Genomic DNA, 26,127 nt, shown 5'->3' with positions numbered 1-26,127 from the left:
TGGATAAACATTGTTTATGATTCTAAACTGTGCTACAATGTTTTGTTTTCGTGATGTCATTAAAATAAGATGTTTTTCTTGTAATAACATCTCGTTATAATGAGAAAACATTACATTATGTAAGGACTAACACGACATGGTGTGATACGACAAAACACACAAGCGTAGTGCCGCTAAACTCCAGAACTCCACCAAGACTTTTATGCGTTGATAATCTTCTCAAAGCACTGTGACTGTTATAAGGTGCATACAATCATGACTCCTTCCATCAATGTTAAATAAAAGACTCCTAACAAAAAAAAAACACATCAATGAGTATATGTTTTACTTTGTTAAAGAACATGTTTTTAAAACCAATTTATCGTTAGTCTGAGATTACGCTGATCATCTGCACTACAGATCTGTTTACGAACTGGAAGAAGTGTATTAATATTAAACTATTGTTCATGTTACAGCTACTACTGTCTACAACTACTGTCTGAACTGTGCTGTTATATGAAATTATGCACACCTGACCAATCAGATTTGAGCATTCAACCGTGCTCACATAGAGTCAACCAACTCTAATGTCATTGAGCAGTGTAGATGGTATTGTCATTAGTATATGCATGTGACATAGGATTCCTTTGTAATCCTTTCAAAGCAGTGCTTCTGCTCACTCTTTGTGTGTAGCTTTGGCAGATCTGTGCTTATTTATCTTCTATGGTGTTTTAGCTAGTGCACCAACATAGGCCAGCAAATGGCTCAGATATTTTTGAACAGAGATGTTTTCCCCCCCAGTATTTAAAACTTGTCTTGGGCTTGTCTTTAGGGTGTGTGTTTTGTCTTTCTCTGCACTATATGCATTTTAACTAGGGCAAGTTTATTCCCTAAAAAAAAAAAAAGAGCTATGAATGATATGGTTGTTGCCATGGTTCATTAAGACTTCTCATGTACTCTATTAAAACTTTTTTAATGCCCATTGTGGAGTTTTAGGTAACGGTGTTTCGGTGCGTAATAAAAGATCATATGCCTTTGTCTTTGCCACTTTCTTAGTAATGCAGTTAGACAGCATATTCACCCAATTATTTGCAGTAGTGACCTGTTTTTGTTATTCGATCTAGCAAGATTCTGTCAGAGGGACGGCTAAAAGATTTCATGCAACCCAGCACCTTGACAAAGTTCAAACAAAGAAAAGGGAAATTATATTCAGGGACCATTATATTCTTATAACCTTTAAGACCAAATTACACACACACACACACACACACACACACACACACACACTTATACATAAGGAAACATTCTGTTGTGTATATTGGCTAATATTATGTAGGCCTTTGAGATATAGATCTTAGCGTCAGGATTTTTGTGGGGGGTTTTTTTTTATGTAACTGGGATAAAATATCAGTTAGCAGACCAAAACATTTTTTTTTTTTTTTTTGCAACTGAACAGTGTGATTTGTCATTCATCGAGTTCTTCAAACTTGGTGTGACAAATATAGATATATCCCACCATACCTGCTAAGATATTAGATTTTTTGAATGGAAAATGATTGAGATATGTTATAGAAAACAGGTTAGACATGATTCCATTTATATACTATGTACTAGTAATACATGCTTTCTGAACTTAAAACTTTAATTCAGCATTTTAATGCCCTTGCAATTAAACTGATCATTGTGTCAGCTCTTTCTGTCAGGGCCAATAGAAAGATAAGCATTAGAAATAGTGATAGTCTTACTCAGTGATACTCATTCCCACAATCATTAGACAAACATTTTACCAACATGTGCCATTTCAGCTAGCAACGATGACTAACACAGATAAATATCTTATTCCTTTCTTTGGGAGGGCTTGATGATTACATAAGCGATGGCGAACTCACAAATGACCTTTGAGACAGTGCTTATCTGACCGACTGCTAGCACACCAGCTACAGATAATGGTTTTAAACAGGAGAGAATTTCAACAACACAACAATATATCTATAAGGTAAGTAAAACATTTATGTTATTTCTTTGAAGTTTGAATTTAACTGCAGATAAATTACTGTGTAAAGGCACTCTGACTCATACTGAATTCATAAACTGATTTTTGCACAGACAGGGTAAAGTGAGATGTTGTCCTTCATTTCCTGGTTTGTACCAAGTTTACCCACTTGGCTAATACCTGATGCAAATCCTCTAGACTGTATTTTACAAGGTGAGGGCGCTGAATTTAATTTAGTTGAATCTTTGATTTGTTAAGGTGCATATTCTTTTTTAAACACTTTAAAAAACTGAATAATATGTGGAGGAGTGAATTATTTTAACAACTTTTAAACTGATAAAGGTTTAAAAATATTGATAGGAACTTAAAAATTTGGAATTACTTACAATTTGAATTTATTCTTTTAATATATTCTTACACAGACAGTACAGTGCAAAAGTCTTAGGCACATGTACAGAAATGCTGTAGAGCAAAGATGCCTAAAAAAATAATGAAATTAAATGTTTCTACATTTAAAAAAAAATACTATAAAGAGCAGTAAACGGTAATAAATGAAACTAAGTCAATATTTGGTGTGACAACCCTTTGCTGAAAAAAAATACTAATTAGTAGTCTCAGGTACCATTAGTGCAGTTTTATAAGGAAATGAGCATCTTGCAGAACCAGCCACGGTTCTTCTGGAGACTTGGACTGTCGCACTTGCTTCTTATTTTTGCAGCAAAATCCAGCAGCCATCATTATGTCTTTATCTGAAAAGTTGTCTCTTACATAATATGCTACTTTCTTTATTGACATACAAACATTCTTCTTTTAACGTTTAATTTTTTTCTGGAAAACTAATGTTTGGAAGTCTAAAATGTTTTTGTACTGACTCGATAATGTAGAAGTCGTAAAATAAAAATCTATAACAAAGTTTGTACTAAAAAAAAAAAATAGGGTGCCCATATAATGTATACTGTACTTTTGCACAGTACTGTGTGTGTGTGTGTGTGTGTATATATATATATAAACACAATATTATGCAAAACATTAAAAGAACATTAATAGAAATTAGATAAAAATGTTTTATGGGCACATTGCAGTCATAATAACAGTAAACTACAGAAATTATCCAAATGATGTTATCGTTTTTCCACAGTTGCTACAGCTGGCATCACAGTGTTTTCCAGAATTATTGTACTTTAAAATGAACAAAAGATGCTGAATAAAATGTACACGTCATTTTTGAACAGACGTCTTATACTCTCAACATTCACACTTACTTAGAAGAAGTCATCTGTAATATCACTTGCCAAAAAATAGCAGCACCCTTGAATTTTGTATTTTATTGCCATTTTACCTAGATCTATCCATATTTCTCAAAAAACTCATCTATTACTTCACCTCTCACTTAGTTTTTCCCAGAGGATTCCATTGGGGTTTTGGTGAAGGGATTAGCTGGTGCAACTTCAAAAGTTAGATTTTGTCATTTGAGACTTATATTGTGTGGAGTAATGATTTGGATCATTGTACTCGTGAACATTTAATATATTACTGAATTTAAGCTCCGTTGGGTCCATGATGACAATGATGCAATCACTTTTGGTCCTTTGAGGGCAAAACAGCCAACTATCCTCATATATCTATCAGCTTACTTTGTGCTGTGGTCACATGGTGTTTTCTAAATTGCACATTTGGTTTTGACAAGCTGACCTGTGATGTCTGGAACCAAAAGCTCTGTTTTGGTGGTATTTGAAAACTTCTGTTCCAATGAAGCTACATAAGACATCCATCTATCTATCCTCTATACCGCTTATCCTTTTCAGGGTCACGGGGAACCTGGAGCCTATCCCAGGGAGCATCAGGCACAAGGCAGGGTACACCCTGGACAGGGTGCCAATCCATCGCAGGGCACAATCACATACACACACTACGGACACTTTAGACATGCCAGTCAGCCTACCATGCATGTCTTTGGACTGGGGGAGGAAACTGGAGTACCCGGGGGAAACCCCTGCAGCAGGGGGAGAACATGCAAACTCTGCACGCACAGGGCCACGAATCAAACCCCCAACCCTGGAGGTGTGAGGCGAACGTGCTAACCACTAAGCCACTGTGCGCCCCTATATAAGACATAAAGTGCATATATTTGTAGTTTGATGACTGTAGATGCTTCGTCTTACTCATCCTCTAAAAATACCCATCAGCACAGCGGTGCAATCTTGTACTTTTTAAAGACTTAGTGAAATTCTACACTAATAAACAATTCTTCCAATACCACGCTCCAGATTTTCAGGCATATTCATGATGCTTTTTTCATATTTTAAATATATTACATATTACCTTAATATAATTTTTTCAGTTGTTTAGCTGTTGTTGTTTTTTTTCCACATTTGATTACATTTGATTATGGTAAAAAAAAAAAAAATGGTCGCTTTTAACTGTATCCTCTAACCATCTCAAATGAATCAATATTTAGTTTGTGTCTCAAACATTTCATACATTTTTAGTTGACCTAATGAGATATTTTGAACATAAAGATGGGGGGGAATCAACATTGACACTGGGGCTTATTTGCTTATTATTACCTGAGACTTCAATAGCTCTGAAATATACTGTACTTAAAGGAAATGTTTTGCGATATAATCAGATTTGACTTTATTTAAGTTATTTTAGGGCTTCAAACTAATGAAAAGTACACGTTTACCCTTTATGTTTGCATTTGGTGCTGTTACTGACTTATGTTTCTGATGCTATTAATGACAGGGCTTGTAGGAGCATGTGGGATCTCAGTGCTTTCCATCCTTTTAAGGGTTCATTTATTCGTTGAAGCACAGAGGTAAGAGTCTTAACTATGCTATGACCGCTGCATTTTCTGCAGCAAACAAAATCTGGGCCCAATTTCCCAAAAGCATACTATATTTAAGATTGTTTTAACTGGAAGAGAGTGTTTAATGTGATGCTCACTCGACCATTTCAAAATAATCTTTTTATCTTCTAGTGGGTTTTTTTTCCTGGAGAACAAACTATGCAAATTAGTATACAAATAGATGTCTATATATAAACTTCATTATATGGACATGCTGATTATGAAACAAAACACTTTGTTTCATTCTTGTTCTAATAATTTTTTTCTTGCTTCTAAAGTACAGCAGACAGCAAAGATGACATAAAGAACAAGCGCACTCATATTGGTGGTCTAACAGACAGAATCCAGTTCTGGATCCTGACAGTGACTCTCGCCTTTGTGGGTTCTAGAGTTGCAGCATTAGTGGTTCTTGAGTTCTCTCTTCGAGCAATTTCATCACGCTTCACAGCCTCATCAGTAAGATAAAAATGATTTACTCAGCTGCTGATAATATCAATGCTTTATTGTATATTAGATCAAAAACAGCATGTTTTCCCTTTTGTTCTAGGATCCACTGAGTGATACTTTGTTACAGCTGCTAGTGCAGTGCCAGTTCTCTTTGGGCTGTGCATTAAACTGCAGTCTTTATTTTCTCCATGAGGGGGCACCACAAGCTTGGCTAAATTTCCTCCTTGCTGCAGCACTGAGCTGGTTTTTGGCCAGCCAGTGTTCCAGATTATGGCACCACGTAAAGACAATGTACCCAATACACAGCACCCAGCGGTACTGTGGGGTCTGTATTGGCCTCCTGACGTCTGGCACATCTATATTGCCTTTTCTTTGCAGTGCCTTGATTCTAACATTTTGTGTGGCTGGATTTGCTGCCATATCGAGCATCAACCAGCACTTTCTGTCAACTACTGAGGCCTTGAGGTTCTGGACACCACTCACAATCTGCTACACCCTACTTGTCGTCTATATGCATGGTGAGACATGGGGGCTTCCATTGTATTTGTCAGGCAATTTAGCAAATTCACCACACCTCACAACTTATATGTGCATAATCAAGTATATCACACAAATAGCAACTTGCAACACAAGGGGAGCAAATTTCAAGAAATGCATGTGCACTCTGCAGTAAGCACAATGTAGATAAAGTGATTTCTTTGCCAAACTGTACATTGTACAGATAGCCGATATTTACATTGGATTTAAATTATCCCAACCTTCCTCTATTTATGGTACCTTTGTTAAGATTTCAGCAGATAGGTTGACTAGGCTGTGTATTGTTTCAGGTGTAAAACATGAATACACAACAAACCTACACTTACTTTATTTCAGAGGAGCAGCATCGGCAGCCTATCGGACAGGCTCTTCTGAATACAGTGATGGTGCGCCTTGGAGGCCTATTATTATTGATGCTTACTGTGGGAAGGTGGGAAGATGTGCTCCACATCCTACTGTGCTTCATTGGGGAAGCTGCCTGTCTGCTACCAGCTCAGGAACTACTGAATAGCACCTCTAAGGTAAATGGGAATTAACCTCAACCTAGCCTACACATGTATGAAGTTGTGCAAATATGTATACACCTTGCATATCTATTCATGCAGGATGCTGCAGATGTTCCCAGACGATTTGTGACGAAAAATGGAGACCAGAGAAGACCAAACAAATCAGACAAATATGACTGAGGCATAAAATGTTAAATGGGAAGACAAAAAAAAGGAGACTGCCAGAAGCGATTAGAACAGGAGAGAACGATTTTCAGGAAAACAAGATTTTCCAGTCTAGACTCTAATGTGATATACTAATGTAATAGCAGCAGGTCAACAGAAGATCATTTATGCTTTGTAAAATGGCCTACATGGTCCTGTGTGTATATGACAGATGAACTGATTTTTAGCACATCAATATTTCAGATTTGAATATAAAAAGGATAAACGATTTGATATTTATTTCAGAAATCAAAAATAGAATCAATAAAATATGCAGGACTGATGAAACCATTAGCCTGAAGCCACATAATTATCTTTTAAAGAAATATTGGGGGGGGGGGGGGGGGGGGGAAGCCCACTGTAGAAGTGTTTCATAATGTACAATATTTTATTAAATGTTCTTCATATTACAACATGGCAAACAATTTATCAAGACCTTTATTTAAATAGCTGAACACAAACTTCACGTTGTATTATGTCTATATTGAGCTAAAGCAACTAAATACAGGTATATGTCCCCTTTATAAAAGTACATTAGCAAAAAGTTTTTTTATTTTTTATTTTTATGTAGCTTCTTTTTAATCAAGCTTGATAACACTGGACAAATATGATGGGAAGACAACACAGACTCGTTTAATAAGCGGGGGGCGGGCGGGGGGGTGGAGCAACCCATTTGATTTTCACAGGCCTAACCGCTTTTTCCTTAAAAGGCAAAATCCCATAGAGGGAACCCTAACAATGTGACTTCACTGCGTCGAGTTAGCTAACAGGATTTATTATCTGAAACAGACGTATCTGTGCGCAAATAATATAATCAAAGATGTAACATTAGTATTAAAACGTCGTTATCTTTTCATCCTAATAAACATAACACAAGACAATTTTTTTTTGTAAACACAAAATGGCCGCTGCTGTCTGAAGCTAATTGTTCTGTTGTCATGAACGGCGCGTGAGACCTTGTTCAAAATGGCGTCATATTTCAGATAACTGGGATTGTTCAGTTTTCTCGGACAATAAATCACTCTAATAGCGAGCAGACTACACTGAAACAAATAGCAATATTGTAGAAACAGCACCTGCCTCTAGATATGCCCTTCGCTATAATCTGCACTGATTAAGATATTTAAAATAATAATAATAATAAAAAGAGGAAGAAGAGACAGGGACTAAACGGAACAACGGAGGACCAATGTTTTACGTTCAAGTCCACGTTAGGATATAACATGTAAACTGTTATTGACCTAAAACTTTGATGCTATTCCGACACTCTTCCAACTTTTGGCATTCCTAAATCTAACCCATGAATAAAACATTTTTTTTTTCAATCCGTAGTTATTCCGACTGTAGGGGAGTGTTATCAGCAATGCAATCCAAACCAAGTTTTATTGTTGTTGTTGGATTATTTGTCCCCTACTTCACAGAACAGCAGTAGACAAATTTGTATTTCCAAAGTAGCCCAAAAAGATGTTTTCCAATCCCAAAAGCATCGTGTTCAATAAAGTAGACTACTGCTTTATTTCTCTTCCTTCGAGGACTTTTGTAGATCCACATAATCCTCAATACAGTCCTGTAATCTGCAGATTTTGTATTTATGGCTTGCCTTCTCTAACGAACGACGCAATTTCACATCCCGCAAATGTTTTCCAGAAATTTCCGCCACTCTGCACTGCAGAATAGTAATTGCTCTTTGTCAAGTCCCGATGTGGGCGTGCTTTGCGCATGCGCAAAGTATCCACTGCAGTCTTTGGATTTGCCGCATTTTGACGCATGCGTGTTTCGGCTCATTGCTTTTCAGGGCTGTCAAATTCAGTGATCTTGCTTTCTTCAACAGCAGCATGTGTTATAAATCGGTCACAGTTTGTGTTATATTAGCTGAAACTGGTGGGTAAAATATGCAGTCCAAATAAAAAAAATACTGCAAATTGTAATACTGAATAAAAAAAACGCGTTCTTTACGTCAGTAGTAACGTCGATTTCGGGAAATAGGGTCTTATTACAGACACAGAACCACATGTATTGCCTTCGTGTTTAGAACTGAACATATTTTAGGGTAATCTGTCATCACTACAGGGGCAGACTGATAATAAAGAAGTGCTGCATTGTATCAGATGTTATATTTACTAAGAACAGATTGGCTCTGTGTGTGATCACTACCTTATGTTTGATTTCAGACAGATTATTTGATATTATAACTTGTTTTAGACAAATGTTTGTACAGAGATTTTTGTGCGCAGTTTGAAAATGTCAGCTAGCCTATATTTTCTAGCCTTACTGTGCAGGTTGAGTTTATGTGAAAGTAATGGATTTATGCAAGCATGGGGCAAAATAATGCATTATCCCTTGTTTGTTGGAATGTGAACACTGTTTCACATCAGAGAGTTAAAAAATATGTACTGTTATCTTATTTGCAATATGTCGCTGAAGTCTTTTTTTTTCCTTTACAGGTTGTAGCACATAGTAAGCCAAAAAATATTGATATAGTCAAGGCACTATTCGTTCATTTCGTATGTTGTGCTTTTTAAAGCCGTGTTATTTGCACGAGCTGACCCACACACTATAGGCATAACGTCTTTCAGATGCCACAGAGTAAACATGTACCTTGTATAACATAAAGCGTTTCGTACTGTATTATAATCGATGACACAATGACTGTGTAAACAAATCGGCCAGTGCTTCAAAGCATGCACCTCAATGTTCCCGGTATTAATTCATATACAAGGGCTCTGTACACAAAATCTGGCAGGTTAAGAAAGATATGAAATATGTTCACTGATCATATCACACTAAAGTAAATTCAGTGGCACTAAGCTACTTTTAAATCATAAATAGTTCCTGTATTGCATCTAGATCCGCAACGGTTACAAGAAATCGCTCTTTGTTTCTGCCCTGTTACGAAATTCAACAACCTATAGCCTAAAGTAAAGCTATATTAGACACTGTTACACTTGAAATATATTTGATGTATGGTACACAATCTATTGCAAGGGTAGGAATATTATTAGCTCATTATTAAGCCTATTATCTGCAACATCGCGCTTGCAAAGAGTGCGCGTCCTCGTGCAAGCACCTCAGCACGCGCGCCTCACGAGCAGCGCAGCACAGCACCGAGCGCACACACACACACGCACGAGCTTCAGTTTCCAAGAGCAGAGCCGCTCCAGTAGTAGTGTAGAGGCGGAGAGTGGAAACGCTCACGACGCAGCTCTGAACATCATCTTCTGCAAACTCATTCACACAGCACACTCGGGTCGGATTTAATCCCAAAAAAGTCATCTGCATGATCGGGGGACACAAAAACGCGCAGTATGGTCCGGGAAACCAGACACTTATGGGTGGGGAATTTACCTGAAAATGTACGTGAGGAGAAAATTATCGAGCATTTCAAACGGTGAGTTGATTATCATTTTTTTGGGTTTAATTTAATATGTGCATATCCGAAACCATATGCAGTGCGGTTTGTAAGGCATTGTGGTGTGATGTGAGAGAGAAAAAAAAACCCAACAACAACCCAGCAGATTCACAGCAGAACGCTTCAGAGGCTGAAACGTGTTGTGCAACTCTATATACCTACCTTTTACTGCTCTGTTTGGTCAAGCCAAGAAACTTAAATGCATTACAAACTTACAGCCGGCGAGTTTAATCCTAAGTGACGCAAACGTCTGTTAGCTAGCTAATTAGCGCCTTGAGCAAGCAAAAATGTCAGCAGGAGTAGCAAATCGCCATGTCTAAATGAATAGCTATTACAGAAACCAATAACACTGGCTACAAACACGCTCTGTTAGCTAGCAAGCTAAGGTTTTTTTTTTTTTTTTATTACTCAGAAGAGTGTGAGAGAGCATGTATGCATAATATTTTTGTTAGCTTTCTAATGTTTGGTGTGGTTTACCTCCCAGTTCACGTGTCAAATCAAATCGGGTAAAGTCAGCAATGCGTGCAGCAATAGTAAAATGCATGTTTAGCATGCTATGCTAGTTCAGCTTCTGCTGTGGCAGCATGGAGACAGAGACAGACAGACAGACAGGTTAAGTGTCTAACCAACTAGTAATAACAGAGTTAGACTTCAAGATTGGTGTTAACATTGTGCAACCGTTTTGAGTCTGTAACTGGGCGCGAGCTGGATTATAATGCAGTCATCATCAGTGCACAGAGCTGTGCCTGTATATTAACTGCTATATTTATTTGTCTATTCAGATAAGCAACCGTTTTATCATTCATTTACCTGACTACAGGACCCAATCGAGCATGCACTGTCGTCAAAGGTGCAGCCAAGTTGGTCATGTCTTAATACACAGGTTTCCAGCCCTGCTCCTGTAGTGCTCCAGTCCTGTACATTTTAATGTTTTCTCTGCTCTAGCATGCATATGTTAGAGCAGGACAGAGCGTACTCCAGGAGCAGGGTTGGAAACCTGTGTCTTAATGGCTGTAAACAGGTAATTTCAAAGAACAGGTCTGTGATGTGCAGCTGCCAGGTTAAATACTAGGCTTTGTGTCTTGACAGGTGGTAGATTTACAAGAATCTCTGATATACCTCACACTTCTAACAGCTTGCATGGGTTAAGGTGTTTAAGGGCAGTGTGTTTCTCACTACTGCGATCAGACCATGGCTGTTGCGAGAGTGCACATACGGATGGATCGATATTAGTTTGCAGTAAAATGGATGTGGAAACTTTGTATCGATGTAAGATGGAAAATAAAGTCTGTTTAAGGTTGAGAGTTTTTGGAGAGTCTATTTTGGATTGAATTCTGCCTCACTTGCAGAATGAGTGCATTAGAAAATAATATTGGCCAAATAAATACACGTAAAAGTAGTAGTTGGAGTACAGCTTTAATAGTGTCTTAGTGTGTTTTAGTGTATTTTGACTCCACTATGCAACAAGGGGCTGCAGTAACACAGATGCTTTGGAACATGGATATGTACGGTGTCTTATAAACTTATTTCATAACACAACCTGTTCCACATTCACTATAAGCAATTTTCCTTATAAAATACTGGCGTGGTACAGTCATTACATCTCTACAGAGGTCTTGGAAGGGAAAGGAGGAAAAGAAAGCTCGTGCATATCTAATCTAATCTAAGAACTCAATTTTGCGCTGAACAGCATCCCAATTATTTGATAAATATTTGTTTAAATATTTGCATTGTGTTCATGGTGCTTATGTGACAATTGCAAAGTTCAATGTGCAGTTCAGAGTTTCTGTCTTTTAAAATATATCGTAAATTACATCAAGCTACATACACTACATGACCAAAAGTATGTGGACACCTGGCCAATCACACCCATATTTGCTTTTTGAACATTCAGTTCCAGATTGAATCCTGCCTTTGCTGATATAATAACTTCCATTCTTCTGGGAAGGCTTTCTAGTAGAGTTTGGAGCAGGTCTATGGGGATTTATGCCATTCAGCAACAAGAAATTTAGTGAGGTCAGGCACTGATGTTGGGCGAGGAGGCTTGGAAAGCTGTCAGAGTTCCAGTTCATCCCAGAAGTGTTCAATGGGGTTGAGGTCAGGGATCTGTGCAGGCCACTCCAGTTCTTCCACTCTAACCTTGGCAAACCATGTCTTCATGGACGTTGCTTTGTGCATAGGGGCATTGTCATGTTGGAATGGGTTTTGGTCCACTTAGTTCCAGTGAAGGGAAATCTACAGCATACAAAGACAGTTTAGAACTGTGTGCTTCAAACTTAGTTCTTTGCAAAGGCCTGCATAATGGGTTTGATTGTCAGATGTCCACACACTTTTAGCCATATAGCTGTGATTACTACAGCTATATACACAGGGGGATTCCAACATCTATGGTTTAGCCATAGCATTTACGAGGTGTGACCCCTTACTACTGCAAGAGACACCTTTTCAGCTAAAGCTGTGGTGAAACCAAATGCAAAAAAAAAAAAAAACACCACCCAGCAGGAAAGACAGTTCACTGAAGGGGCAAGGACATCACATGTAAAAGATGCACATTTGCTTCTGCTAGCAGTTACTTTGGCTTTGTGCTGCTTTTATCTATGTGAACTTTGACATGTGAATTCACAAACCTTGATCTTGTGAGCCAGTAGAATCTAAGTGGGCAGGACTGTGGGCAGGTCTTTCTGGGCATTGAAAATAAGGGCTACTTATTAAGTAGTGGTCCCACCAGACTTTTGCGTTTTGCCTACCGTTGCTGTTACTGCAATTCTCTTCAAAATGTAAATGTATCAGGGGCAGAAACACATTTATGTGTGTTGCTGCGTGCATGCTGCTTAAATTGCATGATTGGGCTTGCCAGTTTTAGCCATAATATGCAAGGTTTTTCGCACAGAATGCAGCCTAATTACGCTTGAAACCAGCTTCAACAGCATAGTACATCTGGGCCTAGATGGGTTTATTAGTGTGTGACACTTTTCACATAGTGGTGCAGTAGGTAGCATTGATGCCAAACAGCTTAAGGGTCACTGGTATGATACTGAGAATGGGCTGTTGTCTGTGTGGAGATATTCCTGTGTCTATTTTGGTTTCCTCCGGGTTCTTGGATTTCCTCCCATAAACTCTGTTAATTTATGTTAGTGTGGATTGATTTGCTCTCCCTTTCTCTCTCTCTCTCTCTCTCTCACTCACTCTCTGCATTTGTATTTACATTTGTGGCATTTGGCAGATGCCCTTATCTAGAGCGATGTACTTTCTTTACTCCTGTGATTTTTAGTAGTAGGATACTTGAGTGGTCGTCAATATGCCCAGGCTGCCCACAGAAGTATCACCTGTGTTGGAAACACTGCTTTAGTGTGAATGAAGAAACTTTTTTCTAATTATACATACCTAATTTATTAATTCTTTAACACATAGGTAAAGCTTACGTGTTCTCCAGGAAATCAGAGAGTCTCAGAGTCTCTTTGCCCTCAGCTGGGGCATTCTCCTTTTTATTTTAGCTGTTCCAGTCAGTCTGTGACTTTAAACGTCGAGAGCAGGTAACACCCTTGACAGTAATGTCCTTCAAAATTTACATATTGCCAATGATCCTTTCTCTGGTTGTTTTCTGGTTGTGTCCTTTTGGTTATCACAGCCGAGATGTAATGACAGACTTCGAGGAAAGTTTAGTGTAGTGTTAAAAAAGAAACATATGAAGTGTAAAAAAGAAGTGTATGCCAAATTTAATAAAAAATTTTAAAAGTTTCTGACTCAAAGTCAGATTTTCCAAAGGTCTTCCAGACTCTCTCCTCAAGTTTGGTTTTCATTCTCTTAAGGTGGCCAGTATTTAATGGTGTTGGTTGAGATTGAAATCTTTTTAGGTAATTCAGCTATAAGCATATCCTGATATTCAATTATAGTTAAACGATTCTTTGCAGGAAATATGAGGTAATATATCTTTACGAATGAGAATGAGCCAAGAATGGACAAGTGACATGTTATGAATGGACAAGTGACAAATTATGCTGCCACATGTTGATTACATCCAGGCCTATTAATTGACTGTTTCCAAGGCTGTTTAGCATTAGTTTGAATGTGCAAGATGGATGATTTACTGCTTTATTTCTTAAAATGTTTTGACATACAGATTAAGTTGCTATTAGTTTTCATTACGTACTACAGTAAAGTAAACGGGCAACATAGCAGTTGAACACTATATATTCAGTGTAATGTATAACTTATGTAAAATCTAATGCATTTTTGCTTGTTCTTTAATAGATATGGACGAGTGGAGAGCGTCAAGGTCCTTCCAAAGCGTGGATCTGAGGGCGGAGTGGCCGCCTTTGTGGACTTTGTGGACATTAAAAGCGCACAGAAGGCTCACAATACTATCAACAAGATGGGGGACAGAGACCTGCGGACTGATTACAATGAGCCAGGGACTATCCCAAGTGCTGCACGAGGTCTGGATGATAGCCTGTCTATAGCAACGCGCGGGCGCGATGTTTCGGGGTTCACAAGGGGGGCGGGGGCCACAGTTTATGGGCCTCCTGCGTCACTCCACAGCAGAGAGGGACGATATGAACGCAGACTAGACGGGTAAGTGGACATAGTTTCTCTGAAGCCTAGGGAACCACACGTTTCTTGTAGCTTGTATTTCTCTTCCAAGCATTTTGACGGCAGGGCAAGAGAATTAAATGATTATTCTGGAGCTCTGCTGCTTATAGATTGAAACATATTGAAGATGATTACTCATTCATGCTAAGTATATAGTGTTTAGAATGTAGTATGGAAAGTATTCACTCTGAATCACAAGGCTCTGAGTTGGATATTATAGAGAAAAGATTCAGGGGCATGTGTTGGATATCATGATATCCTGGGACTTCTGCAAGCAAAGAGAAAGTCCACTGTATTGCTCTTGCCTGGAAATGCCCTGACCTGGAGTACAGTACTGTCCATCATGGATTTATATTTTACTCTTTTTGTATTTTATTATGACACAAGGTAGATTATTGTGGTACTCAGTTGTGACATATTATTGGTAATTGGATTAAAGAAAAAAGAAAATGGGTGGTTCTTAAATGATTCACTGGACTCACTGGATGGTGTTCAACGGATTCACTTTGGATTAATGCAGACAAACACAAGGATATTTTATCGCTACAGAGGTATCATTTTCTCTTTTTTTCTTTGGAATCATGTTATTAGAATTCTGCCATTAATTACATGGGAGAGTTCTACCATTGGCCATCATGTCAGAAACTGACAGAAACAGTGAGCAAACATCTTTATTTATTATTTATTTTAGACCATTTTCTTTTTATTTCTGCTTTGTTATTTTTTGCTGATAATCTCCAAAGAATAAAGGACTGTATATTGGATATAAAGGAGTATACGGTCCAAACAACTGAAGATGGAACATAATGCATTTTTGGATCATGAAATTAAACTGAAGATGGAGGTATGGTAAGCACTGGGTGAAGTTAATCACTTTCACCATGGATTTCAGATTTGGATTACCACTCCAATGATGGATCTAGAACTATGAATGACTTTGGATACAGCACTAACTGCACCAGAAGTCAACTAAAACAAGGATTTTTTTTTTTAGCCAACCTACTGAGCTAATACTCTGGCAGTGGATTATTGCTAGGCATCTGAAAGTTACAATCTGAAAATCTTACCTCGGGATTAGTAAACATTTTTGAGAAAAAGACTTGGATTATAATTTTTTTACAATAATTTTTTTTATGATTGTTTCCAACTTGAGGATATACTTTTTGGAGTCGGAATCAAAGACCTTCATTTATTTATTTTTTGCTGCATAAAGAAAGACTTCAAACCTTGGCCTTATGGAGTGAGAAAATGTGTGTGTGTGTGTATATATATATATATATATATATATATATATATATATATATATATATATATATATATATATATATATATATAAAATCACATTTATATTTTGAAAAATCTCAATCAAAAAAAAAAAAAAAAAGAAATTCAGTAATTTTTTACAGAGTCAAAGTGGATTTATTATTCTTTCTTAAGGCCTCATATTTTTTTTTTTGCCTCCGTAGACATTTCCTGACACACTCAATTTTTGGACTATCTCTGGATTAACACAGCCCCAAGATAAGGATTATTCCTTCGTTTTTTTCCCCCCTACCATTTTTAAAACATTCTACATTTTTAACTTTTTTTTTTTTGCTCACAAAGTTCTGTCTCCCTAAATTGTATTTGGAATTGTAGATCGAGTTACCACTGTCTGAAAAGGTTGGTATGTTCTGCCCTGTGTATTTTAGCCGTTCTCTAACTCCTAGTTTAATCCTCCTGTGTGTTTCTTTCCTTTTCCCACTAACAGGCCGTTTTTGATAGCTGTTGGCATCTTATTTTTCTGTCCTGTCTCTGTGACTCTCCCTGTCTCTTTGTCCTATAAGCAGCGCCCCCCCCCACTATAAATTGAACAAAAGGGAAGCTAGAATAAAATTAAAATGGCTAGTTAAATAACTAGTCTGAAATGTATATGAATGGATAAGAGGACATAAGTGCTGTGGAGTGCATAAATTATTATTATTATTATCATTATTATTATTTTAATTACAAGAGTGAACTTTGTGCTGCAAAGGCTGCTCACAGTCAGGTTACACTGCAAGTCCAGTCCAATTACCAAATACAAATATTAAAGTGGAAATCAAATAAAATTTCAGGTTTTAAGATGGACTTTGCAGTAGGCATTTAAATATTTAGAATTCAGAGGATTTATTTAAACTGAACAGGAAAAAAAAGTTTAATAATTGGAAGGTACAGCAAATAACAATATTCCTAAAAGGAAAAATATTCCTTATTTAGAAATGATATTCAAAAGGTTGTCTCGCTCAGTGTTTAAATAGTTATTCTAGTTATTTTTGACTTAAATGTTTTTCTTACAATTCCAAAGAACAGTAGAAACCAAGTTACATTGATTATTGTATTTAACCCTGTTAACCCAGTATATTTTTAAAAAGCATTTTCACCCTTTTTCAACCCATTCTATTAAATTCCCCAACCCTCTATCAGCATAACCAGATAAATCTTATATTTAATGGGTCTAATCTTTTTTTGACCAACATATTATTACTATAAAAAAGTTATTAAAAAGGCTTATAAACCTACTAAGATCTTGCTTGCTAAAATGCTAATGTACTACACCATCTTAGTCACTTCAGTGCAACATTGTAATTATGCCTGCATGTATTTGACAGCATGTTTTATGGCTCAAACTGTAACACAGGTTTAACAGGGTTTCATGAGCATGGACTTTGGCTCTTTTCTCATGTCTCTGAATAGTGCATTATATTGAACCAGTATGCCATAGCTTAGATTACTTAATACATTTTTTTAAAATAAGAAATTCCTTAATCAAGAATTAGATTAGTTATATAGTCAAGAGTTTGTCGTGTCCCCCCCCCCCCCAAAGTAAAATGATGTATGTCACAATATATCCACAAATAGAAATTTCAAATGCAAACAATTTAGATATCTGTTAGGATAGGCAAGTTTTAGGTAGTCAACAACTAAATAATCAAATGAAAATGATGTTATATTCTTGTAAAATTTGCTAGTAATACCATATCTGATGCTAATGCTGTATTGATAGTGCCTGATACAGATAGTTTACATACATAAACACTGAATTTATTTTAGACTATAAAATATGACCATAACTAAAGTTGGCCTAAATATATGAACTTAGTCATACATAATTGGTTTGCTGTGTTTTCTTGTCCCAGTCTGAGGAATTTTACTATTAAAACAGCTTCACAAAATGATATCCTCACAAAGGTAGAATGAAAACAGTATTATAGCACAGCCTATATTAGGATTCATCTAAATAACATCTAAAATGCATGTTACCTGACACTCAAATTAGATAAATTAGTAGTTCACGTCATAATAACATTCTTGTCATTCTCTCCATCCATCCTCCATCCTTCTCCATGTCTCCCTAGGGCTTCAGAAAGCCGGGAACGCACTTATGATCACAGTGCCTATGGACACCATGAGCGTGGCAGTAGCAGCAGTAGTTTTGATCGCCAGCGTCACTACGATACGGAGTATTATCGGGACCCTCGGGACCGAACTCTTAGTGGAGGTGGTAGTGGGAGTGCTAGTTCCTCTACTGCAAGTACAGCAGGAGCCTCTTTAGTGGTCACTGGAGGGTCTGGAGGAACAGGTTTAAGCAGCAGTGCTCCTGGTGGAAGCAGTGCTAGCTCCGCTATAACAGGAAGCGCGGGATCAACATCGGGTGCTGTTAGCTTTTATGGATCTCGATGTCGGAGCCCTGGTCGCTTTGAAACTACAGAAACACGCTATGAAGCGCGTGCGCGTGAGTCATATACACTGGCCAGCGTGGTGCACCGGGATCTCTATCGGGAGGAGAGAGGCAGACGAGGAGATAGGACTTACCGCCACAGCCGCAGCCGGTCTCCGCACAACTCACAATCACACAATGTTTCACCACAGAGGTTGACAAGCCCGGCAGCAAGACCCCCTCATTCCCCAAGTGGATCTGGCTCCCATAGCCGTTCTTCTAGCTCTGACTCGGCCAGTAGCACCAGCAGCAGCGGCAGTGGCAGGTCAGTGAAAAATCTAATAACAGTGTCTTTGTGTATTTTTTTCTTGGGCTATGGTTAGTGTTTGATAAAACATTGCAACTGTAAATTTGATGATGGAAGCTGCTTATTTGCTTTTTGATACATGAATTTGCCGTCTGTCATTTTTTGGGTGGTTCTTTCTTCTCTTGTTTCTCTTATTTGATTTAGCTGTCAAATGTAAGATATTATCAGTATTTCTTCCATCATTGCTAGTAACATGAGCTAAAAAATGTTGCAGGTGAATAAAGCTGTATGGTAGACCTTTCCTGTATGGCAAGTGTAGTCATGGTGGTTATAGGAAACAAAATTAGAACATGGATGTTACATGCTTGTTGCATTTTGTAGAGGGTATCTTGAGAAGGAAGTTGAGATGATTTAGTAAGGTTAAAATAAAATTTGTAAATCTTAAGTAGTGAACCTTTGACCATTTCGTAACAATTTTACAGCAACAGTGTCTGATTATCTAGGATATCAATGCCAAACAAAGCACAATCGGTTGATAAGCTAGTAATAACCTCAATAGATCATAAGGGTTTCTTTTAAGGAAACCACACACCAGCCATTTGTGGGTCTGTGAAAAGCTAGTGTTTCTTAGCAAGCAAGTTTATTATTTTTTTTTGCAAGTGTAAGTGACAGTAAGTAGAGAGACAACAGTTCAGTTTGATTTGCACAAAAAAAATTTGCAGTTTCTCAAATTTGTTTTGACTTCTCAGCCCATACTTCAAATATTCACAAATCTAGCATGTATGTGAATTCAGTAAAATACAACATTATCTGCTACCAAAGTGAAGTCATTGATTGTGTTCCTGCCCTGCCTTCCTGGCTTTTTATTGAGACTGACTGAGTAACACATCTAATATTGTCCACATCATCAGATTTTCACACAAGTTGTAAAAGTAGATAAAGAGAACCCAATTAAACAAATGAGCCAAAAATATCATGCTGGGTCATTTATTAATTAAAGCGGTCATATGCTTTTTAATGTTTTCCTTTTCCTTTAGTGTGTAATGCATCTCTTTTGTCCTGCTTGCAAAGTTGCTTCCGATTGATCTGCTCGATCATCCATACTTTCAGAATCTGACTTGGGCTTGAACTGACACTAAAACCGACAACATTATTAACTTTGTTTATAATTGCTTTAGAAGCCTGGGAAGCTGTAGCTTGCGATTATGATAAGAGGCATTACATTTCCAGCACACATTTAGAGGTTTTTGGCCAATCACTATGTAATTGGTCAGATGGCCAATCAGAGCACTGTGGGCATTTTGGAAGGACGGGCTTTGGAGAAACCGGAACTCAATCAGAGCATTTCAGATAGACTGGGAATAGAGGTACTGCAATAATGTACAGTATGTGAAGAAAAAAATGAAGAGTTTTTTGAACATTTAAGCATGGTAACCTATTCTATTACACCCAATAAACAAAATAATGAACTTTTATCCAATTATCCAATATTACATATCTGTGAGAATGTGAACCTTTGCTTTCAGTTAGGGATGTGATGGTGAGGAAATTTTCCCACCGGTTAATTGACATGCGACAACACCAGTAATACCAGTATCACTGGGAGGGGGGATGGATGTCGTTGCCGCTTTTCCCTCTTTTCCCCCTCAATTTTAAATCACTTATGAATGGCTGTGCGCATTTCATTTTCACTTTCTAATTAGCAGCAATTTGGGGGTGGCAATTGCTTGAATGGTGGATTCATTATTATTCTTAATTAAAATCACAACAAAATTAAAAGCACAACAAAAAATCCAAAATATTGCGAAATAGGTGCTTTTACATTTCGCTTTTTTTTTCTTGTCAGTTAGCTTGTCTTGAGCAGATGTGTTCAGTTTTTAATTATAGTGTCCGCTCTCTAACTGAACTAAATGATTTTTATTACTATGAAAAAGCAAAATGACAGTGGAGGTGGTGCCATGTGCAAGTGATGTAATCAGTGCATCGCCAAACACCATGTAACAAGGGTAACAGCCGAACACCATGGAACACCGGTCACACCGACTATTGCAGCAAGCCTACTCTCAGTATCTGATGTGACCCCCTTGTGCAGCAGTAACTGCAACTAACCGTTTCCAGTAGAGGTCGACCGATTGATCGGTTTTGCTGATTAATTGGCACTGATAACCGATTGCTGGAACTGTTGGTTATCAGCAAAAATCCACACCGATAGTTTTTCCGGGTTGCCTCTGGGAAAAATTAGGCGGCTGAGAAAGATCCGCTGCCATTATACAGTACGAGAGCGGCCTCTAGAGGCGAAATAAAAAATAGCACTGATGCCACATGATGTTTGTTTTTGACACGTGAGACTACACTATGCACAGATCGGGATACTTCAGATGCGAATTTAAAACATCGACAATGAAAGGGAGTTGTTCGGACTGTGGAGCCAGTGGAGCTGCACATGGTACGAACAGAGGGTGAAGGCTCGTCCCCGCAGATAGTATTGGAGGGTGAGGACAACCAATTTGATGGCTAGACACTCCGTCTTGATCATGCTGTACTTACTCTCTCACACCGAGAGCTTGCGACTGATGTACAAATCAGGGCGCTCCTCCCCGTCCACCATCTGGGACAACACAGCCCCCGACCCTCTGTCCTATGTGTCTGTCTGCAAAACAAAGGGGAAAGAGAAATCAGGAGAATATAAGGCTGCTGAACGACAGAGTGCAGCTTTTACCTGAATAAAAGCCTTTTGGCACGTCTCCGTCCACTGGACCAGCTCTGGTGCTCCTTTTTCAGTGAGATCAATCTGGTGACTTCTGAATAATTAGGCACAAATCTACTATTATAGCCAGCCAGCCCAGGAAACTGGGCCAAGACCTCCTTTTTGGTCTTGGCTCTTGGGCAGGCTGCAATCGCTGCAGTGTTATCAATTTGGGCACGCACCTGCTTATGGCCCAAGTGGAAGCCCAGATACTGTACTTCCAGTCATCCAGTCGCACATTTCTTTTGTTTTGCCCTGAGTCCTGCCTGTCTCAACGATCTAAGGACAGCCCTCAGATGCTGCACGCTGCCAGTCATTACTAAAAATAATAATGTCATCTAAATAGGCAATGGCATAGGCAGTGTATGGATGGAGGATTCTGTCCATTGGTCGCTGGAATGTTGCTGGAAAGGGTAAAAAAATTTGTGTAGCCCAAATGGAGTTGGAGCGAGATATTGTAGTCAAAGGGATCAGCCAATATCCAGTTTTGAATAAAAGCAAGCTGCACCTAACCGATTGAACAGTTCGTCAATGCGGGGAATTGGGTATATGTCAAATTTAGACACCTTGTTGACTTTTCTAAAGTCCACACCATCTGCCTTGTGAACCAAGACAACTGGACTGGACCAGTCACTGTGGGACTCCTTAATTACCCCCATATCGAGCATGGCCATGAGCTCTTCCCAAACCACTTGTTTTTTGTGCTTGGGCAAACAATATGGCCGACTGTGTACCACCACCCCTCGGGGCATCTTAATGTGGTGTTCTATGAGATTATTGTGACAGGGTTGGAAAATTCCACCTGCAACTTGGCAACCTCTGTGATTTGGGACGGTGAGAGGTAGTTTTCACAAGGACCGGGGGTGATTGAGCCACCATTTTTAGATTTATCTCTGGTCCTAGCTCCTAAATCTCCAGAACGACTACTGCCAAAGCCATGTGGACTACCTCTCTCCATGGTTTAAGGAGACTGAGGTGGTAAATCAGCAGCGAACTGCCTCTATCCGTTCGCCTTACCTCATTGTTGACGTCCCAACTCGCCATGTGACTTTGAAGGGCCCTTGACACTAGGCTTGCCACGGTATCTGATCATACCAGTAATGAGGGCTGATACCGCTATGATATATTTTATACCGATTTAAAGGGGGAAACATTATGAATGAAACTTACTTAATAACAACAGTTCCTATATCGATCTCTTAACAAAACAGCCTTAAATTATGTATAGTTGCTCTCATGATAAATTAAATTAATGCGTTGAAAGTTATTTACCGAAGTTATTTAATTAGACGTCATGTTTAACTGACAGGAACAACTGTGTGAGGTCAGAGGAGCAGCACAAAAGTGTGTAACATATTAAACAGAACTCTGCAAAGCTATCTATATAGCCGCATTTAGAAGACAAAACGATTCAACCATTATTGAAATGACCGAATACTTGATTCCTAAAAAAGGAGCCCTACTGAACATAGGCTATATTTGTTGTTTGGCATGTTTGTTTTATACAAAGCCTATGTTTGATGTTTGGTGTTTTGAAGTTCCCTGACATGGGGAAATGAGGAGATCGTGCTAAACCTGCCTCCACAGGCATGTTGTTACAGGTTTGTTGAACAAAGCACAATTTAATTTGATTACACTTACTCATATTTTGTTAAAAAATAAAAATCAAAGTTTGAAATCAAGTTGCCTTCTGTTATTCTGTAGGCTATAATAATAATAATAATAATAATAATAATAATAATAATCTTATAGCACCATGTTATAGCATTATCTAGCATCCAACCAGCACTAATACTGGTATTACAGGTTTGAACTAGGAATACCATACCGGTATGAAAATTATGACATCTTGGCATGTCTGCTTGCTACTTGGTGAGCAATTTTGAGCTGGATGTGGGTAATAATATGAGCACTCTATCTCCTTGTGATAATTTCTGTAGCTGAGTACCCCGTCATACAATCGGGTTGTTCTTGGGCCTCACACAAATTCTCATGTGTTAGGTGGCTCAAGGTGTGGAGTTTTGCCCTTAGGTCCAGAACATATTGAATTGCATTTTTACTGTTAGATGGTCCCACCTCACAATTTTCTCTAATGACATCTAGGACGTGAGGCTTTTGCCTGCGTTTTCCCCATTCAAATGGGGAAAACCCTGTGGAGGCTTGCAGGAGGCTCGAGCCACTTATCCCAATTCCGAGTATCATCGTGAACAAACTTATGAATCGTATTCTTAAGCTTTGATTAAAATGTTTGACTAGCCCATCCGTCTGTGGATGGTAAACACTGGTGCAAACCGGTTTAATCCCCAAAAACTCATACAGTTTGCAAAGATTGTGTGACATAAAGGACGTGCCCTTGACAGACAGGATCTTTTACAGGATCCTGACTCGAGAGATAACACGGAAGAGTGTCTCAACAACCCTGTGCTGAGATGTTGTTGAGAGGCACTGCTTCCAGATACTGCGTTGCGTAGTCCACTAAAACTAACACAAAGTGATGTTCTCATGCAGTCTGTTCTAATGGCCCGATGAGGTCCATACCAATTCTTTTGAAGGGGACCTTGATCATGCATAATGGGCGCAATGGCGATTTTGGGGTGGCCGGCAGATTCACCAGCTGACATCCGCAACATGGTGCACACCATCTGTGAACATCAATGCGAATGACTGGCCATTAGAAACGGGCCATGAGCCAGTTCAGTGTTGTATCCTGCCCCAAGTGCCCCAGCCATCAGTTTATGGAGAGCTGCCTGGAATAACATTTCCTGACAGCGCTTCGGGACCAACAATTTGGTAATTTCCTCCTTGGTTTGACTGTCCTGCGTCTCTTGGTATAACCTATCTTTAATAACTGCAAAATAGGTGTAGGAGAGCACAACGTTGGGCTGAACCCGCTGACCATCAATTACTTTCACTTGGACAAAGGTGGGCCTGAGAGTTTCGTCTCATATCTGCTCCAGAGGGAAATCCAGGAGCAGGGCTCTCCCCACCCTCTGTGTCTTCCTGACGTGGAGCTGATGTTGATAGCCCAGTATTCACCTCCCCAGCCAACACTGGGCCCCTCCCACACTGTGCTACACTGCTGCAGGACCCATCCACACACTTTCCTCTCAACATCCTCTGAAAAGCCAGCCAAGAAACAGACACAGGGGTGGAGGGAGGGGTAGGGAAATGGTTTCAGGGAAATTGGCCCCCATTTCCATGGTGCTGGGATGGGGGGAAGGTGGGGAAAAATGGGGAAGAATGAGAGTGTTTCAGAGAGAGAGAGAGAGAGAGAGAGAGAGGGAGAGAGAAAAGGGGGGGCTCGCCTAACCTGGATGTGCCACCAAGTGGTCCTCTGCCAACTGGACTGCATCATCTAGTGACGTCACACTGGACCCATTCCTGCCATCCCCTGCGGTAGTTGGGAGACAAACTGCTCCAGCATTATTTGTTTGACTGTGTATTCAGTGCCATGCTCCTCTGCCAGTAGCCACCTTCGACAGGTGTATTGGAGCTGTTGGGTGAATGTGAATGGGCGGCTGTGCTCACTAAGCATCAGCGAGTGGAAGTGCTGACCGTGCTGTTCAGGGGTGCGGCCGACCTGTTGCAAAATGGCCCGCTTTAGGTCCGGGTACTCCAAAAGGTTCACGACCGGGAGCTGTTGGGCCTTGACAGTACCAGCAGCAGGTGGACTGCCCACTGTGATGCTGACCAGCTCCACGCTTCTGGGGCACGCTCAAAGAGTGCCATGAATGCCTATGGTTCGTCCTGCAGTCCCATCTTCACGTGTGTGATGTGGGGCATGGCAGTGGTGGCTGTTGGGGCTATTGATGGATTACCCACTGGCTGGGCCAGGCTCCATAGCACCTGTTGGTCCTCTGCGTGCACTTGCTCCTGCTCCGTGTGCAGCTTGTGGAGGGCCTGGTGTTCTGTCTGGTGGATGCCGGTGAGGGTCTTGACAATCGTAGCGAGTGCTGAGGACTCCATAACAGTGAATCTTCCTCAAAGACCCGGGTTTCGACACCAGTGTAACACTTTACTGGGTTGGGTTGAGAATGAGGAGAGAAAAGGCAGGCCTGGGACAACTCAAAAGGGCTGTTTATTTTCTGTCTCCCATGATCTGTTGCTCAGCTCTCTGTCCCATGGCTCTCATCTCTGCACTCTTTATCCTTGCCACTGCTCTCTGAAACAGAGAAAATTTGTTAGCCAAATTCTGCACAGGTGTGTGATCCTTACCACTCATTTTCTCTGCCTCCACCCTCCATTCACAGTCCTTGACTATGCCCCTGCTTCCACATATGTCATGGCTATCCTGTCAAATCAAATTAATATATTATTACCGAATATATACTCAATTTATCAATAAATGTTTTTTTTTTTTTCCTTCAGTGCTTCAAGCACTCATACTCTTAAGGTGGAGTAACATGTTACTTCCCCATTTTTTTTTCTATAAGTTCCAAATGTTGTTATACTTTTACATTTTTTTTGGAAATCTATCTTTGCACCTCTCAGCAACTGGCCTAAATTGTCTTTCTATTATCATATATATATATATATATATATATATATATATATATATATATATATATATATATATATATATATATATATATAATATAATATATATATATATATATATATATATATATATATATATATATATATACACAATATATATATATTTTCCAGGTCACTGCTTTACTGTAGCCTTACATTACAAGATTTTAAATGGGTAATTTTTTCCCCTTTTTGGTGACAGTATTTATTGCAGTTACCACAGGTCTCGTTTATCATGCAATAAAAATATAGGCTAATTAAGCAGAGACATAGATTAACCAATTTCAAAGTGGCACATTGCAGTTACTATATATCTAAAATATATTGATAATTCTCAGTCATGATA

At 39.0% G+C, this 26,127-nt stretch overlaps 2 protein-coding genes across 3 annotated transcripts in view; both read left to right on the top strand.

The window, feature by feature from the left end:
- Positions 1 to 924: 924 nt before the first annotated feature.
- On the top strand, positions 925 to 8,466 carry tmem82 (transmembrane protein 82). 2 transcript variants are annotated; one of them, XM_053643115.1, is made up of 7 exons: positions 925 to 1,975; positions 2,090 to 2,185; positions 4,718 to 4,790; positions 5,099 to 5,276; positions 5,368 to 5,785; positions 6,141 to 6,325; positions 6,410 to 8,466. In XM_053643115.1, exons 2-7 carry the CDS (start codon positions 2,101 to 2,103, stop codon positions 6,488 to 6,490), a joined length of 1,020 nt encoding a protein of 339 aa, XP_053499090.1. In that variant the 5' UTR covers positions 925 to 1,975; positions 2,090 to 2,100; the 3' UTR covers positions 6,491 to 8,466. The 2 variants fall into 2 exon arrangements, with proteins under 2 accessions (XP_053499090.1, XP_053499089.1); XM_053643114.1 differs by having other exon boundaries at positions 2,086 to 2,185.
- Positions 8,467 to 9,637: 1,171 nt separating this feature from the next.
- The window catches only part of spen (spen family transcriptional repressor), a 35,971-nt gene continuing 19,481 nt past the window's right edge, over positions 9,638 to 26,127 (top strand). Inside the window, exons 1-3 of the mRNA XM_053643113.1 lie at positions 9,638 to 9,902; positions 14,175 to 14,495; positions 17,891 to 18,517. Of these exons, the coding sequence (XP_053499088.1) occupies positions 9,820 to 9,902; positions 14,175 to 14,495; positions 17,891 to 18,517 (1,031 nt within the window). The 5' untranslated portion in view covers positions 9,638 to 9,819. The remainder of the gene's footprint in view (positions 9,903 to 14,174; positions 14,496 to 17,890; positions 18,518 to 26,127) is intronic.

The sequence above is a fragment of the Ictalurus furcatus genome, chromosome 15, assembly GCF_023375685.1.
Source record: "Ictalurus furcatus strain D&B chromosome 15, Billie_1.0, whole genome shotgun sequence".
NCBI lineage: Eukaryota > Metazoa > Chordata > Actinopteri > Siluriformes > Ictaluridae > Ictalurus > Ictalurus furcatus.
The sequence above is the reverse complement of the archived record's forward strand: the minus strand, read 5'-3'. Positions and strand labels throughout refer to the sequence as shown.

Coding starts and splice junctions, on each gene's coding strand:
- tmem82 (XM_053643115.1), top strand. CDS start 2,101: ATGTTGTCCTTCATTTCCTGGTTTGTACCAAGTTTACCCACTTGGCTA. Junction 2,186..4,717: donor TCTAGACTGTATTTTACAAG/GTGAGGGCGCTG, acceptor TATTAATGACAG/GGCTTGTAGGAGCATGTGGG. Junction 5,277..5,367: donor CACGCTTCACAGCCTCATCA/GTAAGATAAAAA, acceptor CTTTTGTTCTAG/GATCCACTGAGTGATACTTT.